At 43.9% G+C, this 13463-nt stretch overlaps 1 protein-coding gene across 3 annotated transcripts in view; it reads left to right on the forward strand.

Annotated features, from left to right (window-relative positions):
• Window positions 1-13463, forward strand: part of LOC139618161 (septin-9-like) — a 74315-nt gene that overhangs the window by 13471 nt on the left and 47381 nt on the right. The window contains exon 1 of one of the 3 annotated variants that reach the window (XM_071473845.1): window positions 1174-1432. The exons of 1 other annotated variant lie outside the window; for it this stretch is intronic. In XM_071473845.1, coding sequence (XP_071329946.1) covers window positions 1411-1432 — 22 coding nt within the window. In that variant the 5' untranslated portion in view covers window positions 1174-1410. Of the gene's footprint in view, window positions 1-1173; window positions 1433-8636; window positions 8998-13463 lie in introns of those variants that run through there. One more of the 3 variants, XM_071473844.1, reaches the window with a different exon arrangement.

Below are 13463 nucleotides of genomic sequence, written 5' to 3' on the forward strand. Positions count from 1 at the left end.
ACTAGATCCCGATCTCCATGTTCGGTGTTTAAATTACCTGTAAAAACTGTGCACCTAATTAATCTTAAAATACTTGCTGAATGTTGATCCTTCCCCACACCTCCTGCCATGTTTGTAAACTGTGTCCTCTTAACATAGCAGGTCACTTTGCAGGCCATCAGAGTTACACATGTTGGCCATTCGGGGCCGCCAGAGTGCAAATGTTCCTTGTTTCATCACCCAATGCATCAGCTGGCTTTAATTAAAGAATTAATGATGATATAATGACAGACATATATCAGTGAAACGCAAGCGCACATGAATGATCATGAATACACAAACACAGGTGAACATGCAATACACAAGGTCACTGTAGTGGTGTGTGTTGCACAAGAAACCAGACTGACATGTCTGAGTGTGTTTGATCTCTCTATCAGGGCTCAGACGCTTGCCATGTGACCTCTGACCCCCGAGCGCAGTGTGAGGGACGTGCCAGAGGTCGGAGGTCATCTCAGTTTCCTGAACACGGAGACTGCTCTAGACCAAGCACGATTTAGAGCGAGGGCTGGGGTTTTACCAATCTTCATAACACACACTGGTTTTATCCCTCTCTCTGTCTCCATTACTCTCTGTTTGACTCCTTTTTCCTCACCAGTAACACAGGCACAACCACACTGCCTCTCATGGATTAATGGCTGGCCTTTGTAAACATTTTTGCGAAGTGTGTTTTCATAAAATTCTTCCCTTGCTTTCCGTCCCATATTGTTTTTTCATGTCGGTATTATTTCAACAGGCTGTCGTCCTTTCACACGTTTAAAAAGGCAGAACTGTATCTGATTCATCGTGAGGAAGTCTAGACATAGCTAAGGGAATGTCTTTCACACCAGCTTGACAAATATCAGTTGTTATCGAATGAATCAAGGCCACAGTGCACACACTCAAGCACCATTATAAAGTAAGTAAGCTGGCAGAGGAGTTTGCAAGACCAGCGGGTTATTTTAGTCCGTCCATGTCACATGGTGGAGCTAATGGTTTCTATTTTCAAGACACAATGCCGCTTCAGTCTTTTGGTCTGCTCTGAAGAAAGAAAGGGTAAGAGAGAGAAAAAGAGGGAGAAAGAGAAAGAGAGGCGAATGCAACATATGATCAGCACATGGGGATGTCGTAATTCCGAATTCATTAGCAAGACACACTGAAGGAATCAAACTGAGGAGAGGGAGGGAGAACAGAGAGCCCGAAAGGAAAGAGAGAGTAAGAAGAGGAGGAAGAGGACCAGAGGGAGAGGGAGAGAGGGACGAGAGAAAGGGAAGTCCAAAAAAAGACAGAGAGAGAGAGAGGGAGAGAGAGAGAGAGAGAGAGAGAGAGAGAGGGGAGAGAGAGTGGAGTCAAAGAGCAGACACTACATGTGGCTGTGGAGGGAGTGATCTGGTTATGGAGGGGGACAAATTCTCAGGTAAGACAAACTCTCTGGAAACTCTCAGCCCAGATGAAGACAAGCTCCTCTCCTGAATGGAAAACAAAGTGTAGTTTAAGGTTCTTCAATCAGCTACTTTACTGTGATCGAGTGTCTTTTCTGTAAGAGCCTGCCTCTATTTTCCCCTCTATGGTATTTTCCACTCTCTCATTCTGTCCTGTTTGCTGACTGCATGTTTTCTTTGGGGTTTGGAGCTGGAGCTGGGAGCTCTGCAGGGTTTGAATAGCAGCTTTGCGGACCTGTTATGCTTTATCTGTCTTTATCTGTTGTGTGCCTGTAATGTTTGCAGGTTTTTCTGTCTCTGTTTGTGCCCACCATCTCCACCCCTTCTGTCCCATTGTTTCCCGTTAAATGTTTTTGTCTTTACAGGTTGTTGCTCAGTCACCATCTCTTTTCCATTCCCGTCTCTGTCTGCCTGTCTTTTCCCCCATTTTCACTTCAGTGTTCGCTGCATGAAAATAGGACATTTATTGTGGGAGAAAACCTTCTGAAGATTTGATGCTGTGATGAAGTGACACAGAAACAGCACTTATTTCTTAGACATTTCTCTCTCCTTTTTTTCTCCATCTGCATTCTCCCATTCTTCTTTGGTGTGAAAACAGGAAAGAGCTCTGTTTGAACAGTACTACTCTTGTCCCTTGTGGCTCTGATTTGCTTCGGCCATCAGTCAGTCCCTCCTTTAGCTAACAGGACAGAGAAAGCCCTGCCTCAGTCCACTGGCAAAGTAAGGCTGACTTTGCAAATAAAAATCCTGACTTTTTCCAAACTCTCCCTCTGATGCTGTTTTTCCTGTTGGATGCTGTCAACAGCATGCATATTGAACTGATAAGAGTTTGTCTCAGTGTGAGCGTGTGTGTGTGTGTGTCGTACATTATGCTAAAGTCATCAGTGAGGCAACGCTGTCTGCTTCTTAATGGTATTTTTATGAGTGTTAGTGTGAGTGTTGTAAAAAAGCTCATTGGCATGAAAAAAACCCTCGGTTGGAGTGGGAATGAAGTGGCTGCAGCAGCATGTGCATGTTATTGTGTGTGTGTGTGTGCATGTGTGTGTCTGTGTGTGTGTACATGTACAGTATATGTGGTTGTTGTGTTTGTGATCTACTATGGCTTGTAACACCTAGACTGCGCGTGTGAAATCTGGATGTAAGTGTGTGTAATTGACAAGTGTGTGTGATGTAGGTATCACCCTCTCTCTCTCTCTCTCTCTCTCTCTCTCTCTCTGTCTCTCTCTCTCTCTCTCTCTCTCTCTCTCTCTCTCTCTTTCTCGCTCATTGTGGCCCCTTGTCTCCAGGTGCTTCCTCCAGGGAGCTGTAATGGCTTCAGCAGGACATACTTTGTGTATGTTTCATGTGAATGTTCACTGGAGAACTTAGTGTGTAGCGTGTTTTTTCTATTTGCGTACACAAATAGAACGCATCTCTTTCTCAAGGCGTTGTCTTTTAAGTGTGTGTGTGTGTTTGTGTGTGTGTGTGTGTGTGTGTGTGTACAACTTGTGGCAAAGTATTGGCTCCTACTGACTCACATGGCAGATGAGTACCTCTCATCTACCTTGGCCAAATCAATTCAGTTCACTTCTCGCTAATGTTCCTCCCACTCTGGAGTTGATGCTGATTTGCAAGACTCTCTTTGTTTCCTGTGTTTTCTTCCCACATGAATCAACGGTGATGATGCTCCCAACGGAAACTGTCCATCAGCCACACAGAGACTGGGAATAGAGCATAAAGGGGCTGACGTGTCCCATTCATTCCAGTCCCAGTGAGGTCAGCTGATGATGTTTGTTAAAAGTCTGTGTGACACAGCCACAGTCAGCTCAGACTGAAATATCAGACTCATGACTTACAGAGTAGCCTCAGTTATCCTAGGTGGTTTCTACCTCAAACCAACCTCTTCATAAATCCAGTGACAGGCGTCATTTTGAGTTTGTGCAGAAAGTTGCCTGTTTGATATGTAGTATACGCTTCTCCCACCAGATGGAGGTGCTGAGATGAGTAATTCAAAATGCTTTTCATGTTAACCTCTCTCTTTTGCGAGGTCCTGAACACATATACACACACACACAAAGCAACAAGTGTTGTTTTGCTGTTTCTTGTGTTCTCGCCTTTGTCTCAGCATACATGTTTTGAATATCACCCTGTATAACTTTTAAGGAGAGAAGCATTACTGAAGGAAATTGCGGCCGTGTTCCTTCCTGGTGAAACACCATTGGTCTTGTGGGGTGAGTTTCCATGGTAGTGTGCTGAGCAGAACAATATGCATGTGCAAGGGGAACAACAAGGATAGCGATCAATGCTGGCTTGTTGACGCACTAAACAGTGTTATTAGCCAGTGGAGAGATGGAGCAGAGGGTGGAGGTGGGAGAAAGAGAGAAGGAGAGAGAGAGAGAGAGGCCTATTGAGAGTCATCTCTGATAGAGGACAGCTGCTCTCTCTATTTACCAAGCCATTCCACCCCATGCATGAGGGAACACACACACTTGCAGGCACTAGCATGTGTGCAGACAGCCGATGCACTCGCTTACACATACAGACACCGCTCACTGCAAAGCAAACCACTGAGCAAAAGCATTTGAGGGGGTATGCCTCTGTGTGTGTGTGTGTGTGTGTGTGTGTATGTACAGTGCCCTATTTCCAACAGGTGCTGTATTTGATTAAATTTAGCAGAGTCTGGCTGGGTGCTGCTGTTTAACATTTGGTTTAAGGCAGCTGTTGTCACTACAGCTGTGCATATACTTTAGAGGGAGCTACTTAACCATGTGCGTTCTGGGGCCACATGAGGGTGGTTTTATGTGAGCGTGTGTTTGTGATATTGCGGAACTGTCTGACCCTCTACACCAAGTCTTTCACATTGAATAAAAACTCTGGCATTAGGGTTCTGTTTGTAACATTGTACTCACTTTTCTTTTGTTAGCAAAGTTCTCTTGCCATATTGGACTGTCAGAGATCCTCACTGTTGTGTTTTCTTTTGCCATTCATTCCCACATTTAGCTGAAAGCACAGTACTGCAGTGAAAGCCAGCCATTTTTCGGCCGATGTTTACTCTACCAGTGCTGCTGATTCCATTAGTCATACTAACACTGCTCTCTCTCTCTCTGTGTTTCTCTCTTTCTTTCTTTTCCTCTCACACACACACCAGAGAGAAAGTTTCCTGCTTCATTGTTTCCATTAGAGTCATTGGCGTTGGGTGTCACTCCACATCACTCTCTGTCTGTCTTTCTCTCCTTCTCTACCTGGGGAGGAATCTTTTCCCACCTTTCCCCTCTCTTTCTTGTCTTGTCCATCCATCTCTCCTCTCTGAAGTCCTGAGCCATGCAGGTAAAGCTGCTTATTGTGGGGGTTGCCATGTAAACAGAGCTGCGGTTACTAGCTAGTCACATCCAAAATATACACACGTGAATAAATGAACACACGCAATCAATGCAAGTATTGCACGCACTTGCCAGCACACAACACACACACAGATTTTACCTCTTCCAGATGGCTCGTTTGATACAGTCTGACTCACGGGTGAATTGTCTACATCATGGCCAACAAAGCTTTGGTTGTTTTAGGATGAACTCAGCAGGAAGCTGGGGTTTCCTCTGTAGCTGGTACTCATAATCTTTAAATAACAATGATCCGTCTAAACCTGACATGACCTCAAATGGAAAACTGATCATCATTCATGACACAAAACTGCCATATGCAGATATATTGCAGAATGTCTTCACAATGACATACATTCTTTATAGAGCTTTAATATCAATTCAGTCTTTTAAATCACCTCTTGAAAACCTTTTCTCATGAACATGTCATAGAAACATACGAGTAGTTTTCTGTATTCTTTTCCTGTGTATGTCTGCTCCCTACTTGCTGTTGAATATTGAATTAAATCTTAAGGGACATTCATTTAAGTGGTAAATCAACCATGATTGACTAACCATTATATTATTATTTTTGTGTTCAACTGCAGGTTGCTTTTATGTCTATTATTTTTTATTATAAGTTACAGTTGACATAGCTGTAGTCATGAATAACACAGTTCAGGTGTATCCCTGCATTTCATTGCCCAGTGTGGGTTTGGATACCGGTGAAACATTTTATTTCTTGGAGCTACATCTCAGATTCCAGAGATCTCAGGATGTCTCTCCACTGGCATAGGTCGGCCTGCAGGGGAGGGTGCAGACTGGCGCCGAGGCATGTGGATCTACTGGTGTCGTTGTGTGTGCGCGCACAAGTTTGTGCCGCTGGTGGTCGGCCGCTGACATTCGCAGCCCAGCGTTGCCCTGGCATTGCCCTAGCAACTGCCACGCCGGCCTGGCATCTGTTTATAGAAGTTACCCTCCTCTCCTCCCACTCTGCTTCTCTCATATTTCAAGTCTTGGGAGGGCAGGTCCTACATTAGAGCGGTGGAGATCTGGGTTTCTTTAAGCAGCCGGCGGCTGTCTCTGTCTCTCTTCATCTGTACGCTGCAGTGCAACATAACACCAGCAGCTGCCTATTCAAATACATTACAATACACTTTGCAGGAAATGTGGGACCACAGCAGATTCATTATCTGCATTTGACAGGTGTTAGTTATCATCACAACAACTATAAACTGCTGTCAAAACTAATTTTAGAGCAAGAGAGTGATAATACCACAGGTAGAACATTGATCATTTTTGGATGAATGTGTATGTTTACTGTTAGGCCTTCTAAAAAACTAAATGATCCAATATAACTAATGTACTGAATGTGAGTGCATAATTGCTATGATATGAATGAAGTTCTTCACAGATCAGGGCAAAAAACATTCTAGTCTTCTCCCAGTGTGACAGTTGTTACAGCAGATTGGATTAGCACTGTCTGGGCTTGCTGGGGCTTGTAAGGATATGCAGTGGAAGGAAGTGTGTTTTTCTGTGTGTGTGTGTGTGTGTCTGTGTGTGTCTGTGTGTGAGTGTGTGTGCGTTTGTCTGTGTGTGTGTGGGTGGTTGTGCGTATGTGTGTTGGATGCGAGGCTGAGTGCATGCATGTGTTGCTTGCCTCAGTGTGTGCATGGATATATTTTTGCATGCATCGGCTGTGCACTTTCTTGTTACTTGTGTGTGGGTGTGTGTGTGTGTATGTTTGTGTGTGTGTGTGTGTGTGTGTGTGTGTGTGTGTGTGTGTGTGCAGCTCTGCGTGTGTCAGAATATGAGTGTGTGCCAGGGACTGGTGGAATCTGACACATATGTAGGGCAGGACACACTGAGTTGGGTGAGGGTGTGTCCGGAGCAGGATTCTCCCCATGTCGCCATCTTTTTCTGTTTCCAGATCAGATTACTGTACGCTAATGACACTGCAGCCACTATCACTGCTGCCCATGCTGACAGGTATCATTTATAGGTGCAACACTGACCTCTGGTGGAGAGACTGCCGGTGTCAGATATTGTGGGGATGATACTTCATACCTATACAATAGATGTATGTTTATTTGAATGGGGCAATAGGATGTCTAAGAAGATTAACCTTAGACTTTTGAGGGAAGGATTTGCATTGCACATTATGCGCTCACCCTTCACCATGATGTTCTCAAACCAGGGAGAAAGACAAAGACATCTTGCATCAAAAGTTATTTTTACTTATTCATTGCATCGCAGGCACCTGTGCTGGCCTTTAAAAGTTCCAGGCACAGGTCCAATTTTCATGTTAACCCAAAATATTTGTTGACGATTCAAGTGCTTTCTCAAACATATTGTGGGTTACATACTTTGCATGGTTCGATGGCGGGGAAATGTGGTGTAAGATTAAGCTCAGATTGCAGATTTTGGTACAGTAAAGCCTCGTATTTGTTTTGAAATCAGTGTTAGTGTGTGTTTTGCGCACTCGCACACATCTGTGTTTATGAGCGGTAAACATGCCTAAATCAACGGAAAACGCAAACTTTGATTCCAATGTAAGCAGCAAATTGGCAGTAAGCTTGCCAGACATGCAAGGTTTCGATCCCAAACATTTTCTGATAAATCACTCATTGGATAACAGCTATTGAGAAATTCTTCTGTGGCTTCACAGCCTGAATAATTTATTGCAGCTTAAATCCAAGTTATTCTCCATATCTCTCTATGTTCTATCATCTATCCAAACTCTTTTTATATTTTACGTGTCTTCTAATTTTTGCCTAAAGTGGTGTTGTCTCTCAGGGCTGCCCTATTTTGAATGCAGTATATCTTTGCGCTTGAAAAGAGACACACACACACACGCATGCACACACACACACGCTAGCATTTATTGTCTAGTCACTAATAAATGGTTCATTTTGGTGCAGAGGCCAGATGCGGGTTGGCCTGTGTCTGATAAAGTCCTGAATATGCTTCAGTTGCCTCAGGGCAACTTCTCACTGGGTGATTCCAGTTTTTTTTACACAGGGTGAGAATCAAAGTGACCTTTGTTTTTCTTGATATTGTTTTAGAAGCGAGAATGTGCTCACCTGTATACAATCATGGTACCTTCTTGACGTGCATCCACTGGACTAGATACACACCTACTGATACAGACATCCCCCAACTTCCACATCCTTCTTACTTCTTCCTCTCAAGCACACAGACACAAACGCACACACATACCTCACACACACTGACCAACGCCCCTGTCCACCCTCCGACCCCCCCCCCCCCACCGCCCCCACACACAGGGGCTCATTCACATAGTCATTAAGTCATTAGGCTACTTATTTATTGATGTCTGCCTCCAGAGCGACTGAGCATGTCAGATGATCTACTAACTGCCTGCGTGAGCCTGTCCTGACCATATTAGTCCATAGTTTGATTCTGTTTCCACTCTGGATTTATTTTTCTATCTACTGTAACTTTTCACTCCATCTACTGTAAGATAAGATTGGATACGGACTTGTTTTGCTTTCTACGTGACTATAACTTTGTGCATAGATGTATGTGCTTACATGATGCTGATGTTGCCATATTCAGTGGAATAAGACTTTAAAAAAAAATCTCAGTAATGACTATCTGTGTTGTTTCATCAGCTGCCCAGGGTGTGTTAGCCATGTGATCAAGCCTACAGGAAGTGTGTTTGAATGTTAGCATGCGTATAATTTGACCGACCCAGTCAAAAATGAGAGCTTTCAAAGGAGCCAGTCTGAGAGGACGGCTGCAGAAGGGGAGGGAGGTATGGAGGGAAGGAGGGGGGGGGGTGCAGTGAGCTAAAGGGAGAGAGGGAGAAGAGAGGAGGGAGTGGGGGGTTGTCATCGCTCGCTCATTCCAAGCTCTGGAAGTTGAGAAGGAGGAGAAGAGAAAAATAAGTTGCTGCCCGAAGAAAGAGAGGAGAGATAGGGAGCGAGTTTGGATCAGTGAGCTGCTCAACTCCTGTGTTTTTTTTTTTTTTTCCCTCCCCTCCTCTCTCTTGCACGGGCTCCTAATTTGGGATTTGTTTAAAAGCGGGACTGCGCCTCAGGAAGACTTTTCCTTGCTGGGGAAAGGGAACCCTGCTCCCTCTTCTCTCACATTATACACACACGCACATACACACTTACTTCCCAAAATGTCTGATTCCACTGTCAACGCTCACTTGGAAGGGATCATATCAGACTTTGAAGGTTAGTTCCTCTCTCGCTTGCGCTCTGCCGCTCCACAGCTTTTCTTCTTCTTGTCACTCTGTGGAGCGAGGCACTCTTTAACCCTACCACGAGGACACTGTAGATAGTTTCCATATGTTTGATTGGAACCGAGCAGATCTGGAAAAATGGAGTGTGAAGGATTCGTGGACGTCTGTGGTGAGCTGTGGTGTTTTCACAGGGAAATAACGCTTTAAGTGTTACTTTTTACGGCTCTTTAACTTCTGTTGAGATGCATGGGTGTGTGTTTGTTATGGTTGAGTCTAAGATGTGGCTGCATTTGTCAAAAGGAGAAACTGCATTTACTGATTCAGCCTCTGTTTAGAGCAACCTCCATCATAGGGAAGCCATATGAGTCTGCTTGTATACTATACGCTGAGCGCTCAGGAGACAGCGACTGACTGATACAGCTGTGAGGGGAACACCTGGCCCACCCCCCTCCCTCTGTTCCTTCTTCACCTCTCCCTTTTCATCTCTCTCCCCCTGGCCCACAGATTCCCCCTGTCATCCCTCTCCTCCCACTCCTCTTCCTCCTCCTCCACGTCGTCGTCCTCCGGCTGTGCTTCCTCTTTTCCTCTCTCAGCAGCTCGTCCATCCTCGGCCCCTCTCCTCTCGGCCTGCCTGCTGGTGGTTGCGAGGAGAGTGGGTGGGGGGTTGGCAAGCCAACACCTCTCCCCCAACCTGTCTGTCTATCTGACTATCTGTCTCCTGTCTCTCACAAACACATAGCCATTAGGAACGCATCCACACTTGTCCGGAGCTGCTCCTCTGTCAACACCAGTGTGCTTGTGGTATGTATGGTGAATCTCTCTGCCCCCCCCCCTCCAATCCCGCTCTCCCTGACTTTTAGTCTTTAAAATGCTAGCTTACACAGTGCAGCAGAGCAGAAAGATAAGTGGCACTCAGAAAAGAGAGGCATCAGGGGCGAAGAAGTGTGCTTTGACCATGTGGCTCGAAGTCATGCTTTTAGACATCCCTCGCTCAAGTGTAAGACCAGCATAATGGGCTACTGTTGTGATTGTCAGTGGTGTGTGTTGCCCCTGGTTGGACTGAGTGTGTGGTAATACCTTGGTGTCACCAGCATGCACCATAATGTATGGCCCTGTGTGGCTCAGTGAATCCTACAAGAGCCCACCAAGAGAAAGGAATTAGGGTTTGAAAAGTGCTTGCCTTACTGAAACTAAGTGGCTTTATCAGCTTTATTTTATTTTTTAAATATGACATAGCATGCTGCGGTTAAGGGGATGTTTCATGTAAAATTTGCTTTGAAAAACAAACATTGTTTCAAAAAAAAAAAAAATTGTGACTATAAGATCCCACTCTGGCTTTTATAATATGTCATATCACGACCAATTAAATGAGTAATCTTCTTCCAAAGTTGTTTGTACTTGTAGTTAACTGTGGTAGCTAATCTTAAAACAGGACTATGCAACTTTTGAAAGAAGAAAGAAGAAATTCTTTCACTTATGAATGAAAAGTTGAGTTGTTTATTGTAGTGTATTGTAGTTTATTGTAGTTTTAATACAATAAACTACAGGGGTTTTGCTGCTGCAGCCTTACTTGGTCTGATATGACCAGTATCCTATGGTGGCTAATGATAGCAAACTTTAGATGGAGATTGTTGCGCAGTGGATATTTACACTTTAGCATTTATTGTTATTATTTCTAACTTGTGGCCACAATGGCTGCTGTTCAACAAAAGTTAGATAGTTTGGGTTTAATTCTAGTTGGATAATACCATAACTAAATCAGGTTATAGTGGTAGGATTTCGAGTCTTTGGACTGCTAATGCAAAAGTCCACAGATCAGACCCATGGTGTTGAATAAGACGTAGTCTATTTTGAATCTAAAAAACATCTGTGGCAATTTTTTATGGCTGAATTCAATTTTCTGTGCTCACATTATTTAATGTGGGTAGAAAATCACTCATCACAATGGTTGTTTTGATCCAGTGGTATAAAAATAACATTAACTCTGGTCAGAACTCATTGGTACTGGGTAATACTAAACCAGTAGTGACTTGGTGTTATATTGACTCACACTGGGTAGCTTTTTAACCCAGTTTAGTTTGTGTAAATGTTTGATTTGGATCTTTCATACTTGCTGTTCACTGGCAGACTGTCATCTGATGACACTGATTGTTTGAAAGCTGTGAATATGTGCAAATAGATTCACATCATACGCTTGTGAAATGAAATATGGATCTATTTATCACTGTAGATGACATGAATTTGTGCAACACACCACATGTAATCTACACAGTAAACTTGTGAAAGGCAGTAGGAAGAGCAGATTTTTCATATAACAGTAAGTGTATTTGCCACGTCACCATTGTTGGATACTGAGTGTGATTCACTCTGTCATGTTTTTAGCCAATGACGCCTGTGAGAAGCTGAGAGAGCCAGAAGACAGGATTTTCTTGCCCATGAGGCTGATGACCTCAGCTGTGACCTCAGCCTCACAAACACACAGATCATTGACCGAACCACTGGGCCTTTCCGCTGTGCAGAATGAACGCACACACCCACACACACACAGTTTCATACAGCATCATTTTGTACTGCTCCTTGAAAGAGGTCTGTTCTCTGTTTTCTCTTGCAAACAGCCCCTTGTGTTTCCTTCTCACGTTAAAAAGATTTACAGTATATTAATGAGTGGCTGCAGACAGTACATCAAGAAGTTTAATGACCCAAAGATGGACCAAATATCTGTCTTATATTGATTCATGTATGGAGTCCTGTTGATTCCTGTCACTAGTCTCTTCTCTCTCAGTTGATCCTTCCCTCTCTTTCTATCCGTATCTCCAAGCTGCATGTGAGGGGCATTCGCTGGTCCAGTGAGAGGAAATTCCACAGGAGCAGATTTCTGTGGTGGGTGAAAATGTTGGGTAGGCAGTGAAGGAGTGGATCTGAGCACAGCCGGGCCTCCTTTTACAGTTCTGCATGGGGCCCGGCCTGCATGGCACTCAGCAACCATTCACTGTAACAAACGTTTTGACAGTCAGTGATGGGATAAACCAATTTAATCAATGGATGTGGAAAGTGTTGGAAATTATAGAGCACCTTCCCGATCCCAGTTGTTTGTCTGGTGTATCAATTTTCCACAAGTGGTTTTTAATTACTCTAATTTATAAAAAGACCACATGAAGCATTTTACCCTGAAACATAGAGAAAATTTGTCATTCCACTTTATGACTCCTTAATGGTGACGATGAGAAATTTGACGAGGGATCATGGTAGGAACCGAAATGCCCTTCAAAATGAAAACTGTTATTATAAGCCAACTGCCACTTAGCTGTGGCTTTGGATTTTTTCAGGAACTCTGTTAAGTCAGTTGGTTCTCTGTAACACGTAATGCACTGAAACTGTGTTATTAAGGACCACTGGTATTACTATTTCTGGTTGTCAAAGAACAGATGTATGGCGTTAATGTGCAACTGGTTTTAACCATTAAGTCTCTTTTGTGTCTTTTGTGACAAAACGCATCCAGCTTGTGTGTGAGAGAGAGGAAGCACCCACTGACAGAGGCTGACAATAACTGTGCTCAGGAGTCTCCATCTGTATCAGCATTATCAGGCTGCTCATACAGTCACCAGCTAGGACAGGTTCGCTGCTAATGACGCCAGCAGCATCAGTGCTGCTGGGAAGCACCAGGGGTCACTCTGAGGTAGAGTGAACACAGCAGGTCTTTGTTAGGCTTTGAAGGTATTCCTTGCTGTTTTTCTCCCAGTTGGACACGTGGAGCGAAACCTGCACTGATGCCAACCCCAGGCAAGACCCCAGAGTTATCAACAGGCTCTATGCTATAGCTAAAAACAACTAGGCCGTGATGAAAGATTTTCTTTTGTACATTGAGTAGAAAGTGTTTTTTTGTTTCTGCAGAGACTGGAAAATGTGTTTGACAACTGTAACAGACACCTCCAGGAAAGAGAGTTGGGCTTTGAGACTATTTTAAGGGCCAGATGCTCTTATGCCAACTGGTCCAGAGCACATTTTGACATGCAGTGCTTATTTAGGCTACTGTGGTAAACTGCAGAACCTTTTTTCAGAGAGGAGAGGGTGAGTGGCTTCAGTTGCAAGTGCGCAACATATTCAACTGGCTACATTTTTAAATGTTTCCATGAACGTTGAATCCTTAAGATTTCAGTTCTGGTTGTTTTATCAGCAATCTGTGGTTTCTACGGTAACGGCTACAGTGGATCAATACTACAGCAAACACTTGCTGAACAGCTATTTTAACAGAAGGACAACTGGTGTATCTGTTTACAGTGCAGCCAATCAAAGTTGTTGGTCACCTTTCTGGGGAGCTGAAGGTGTGCAGCCTTTCACCTGCAGCTCTCATTTCACAGCTCACAGTAGATGTTCCTTCTTATTCCATCACTCACAAAAATTCAAATTCCAACACAGAAACAGACCGTTGCCTTGCGGATGCTTTTTTTTTTTTTGATG

Source organism: Trachinotus anak, unplaced genomic scaffold, assembly GCF_046630095.1.
Source record: "Trachinotus anak isolate AG129_WGS33_773 ecotype Australia unplaced genomic scaffold, CSIRO_AGI_Tana_v1 ptg000003l, whole genome shotgun sequence".
NCBI classification, from domain to species: Eukaryota; Metazoa; Chordata; class Actinopteri; order Carangiformes; family Carangidae; genus Trachinotus; species Trachinotus anak.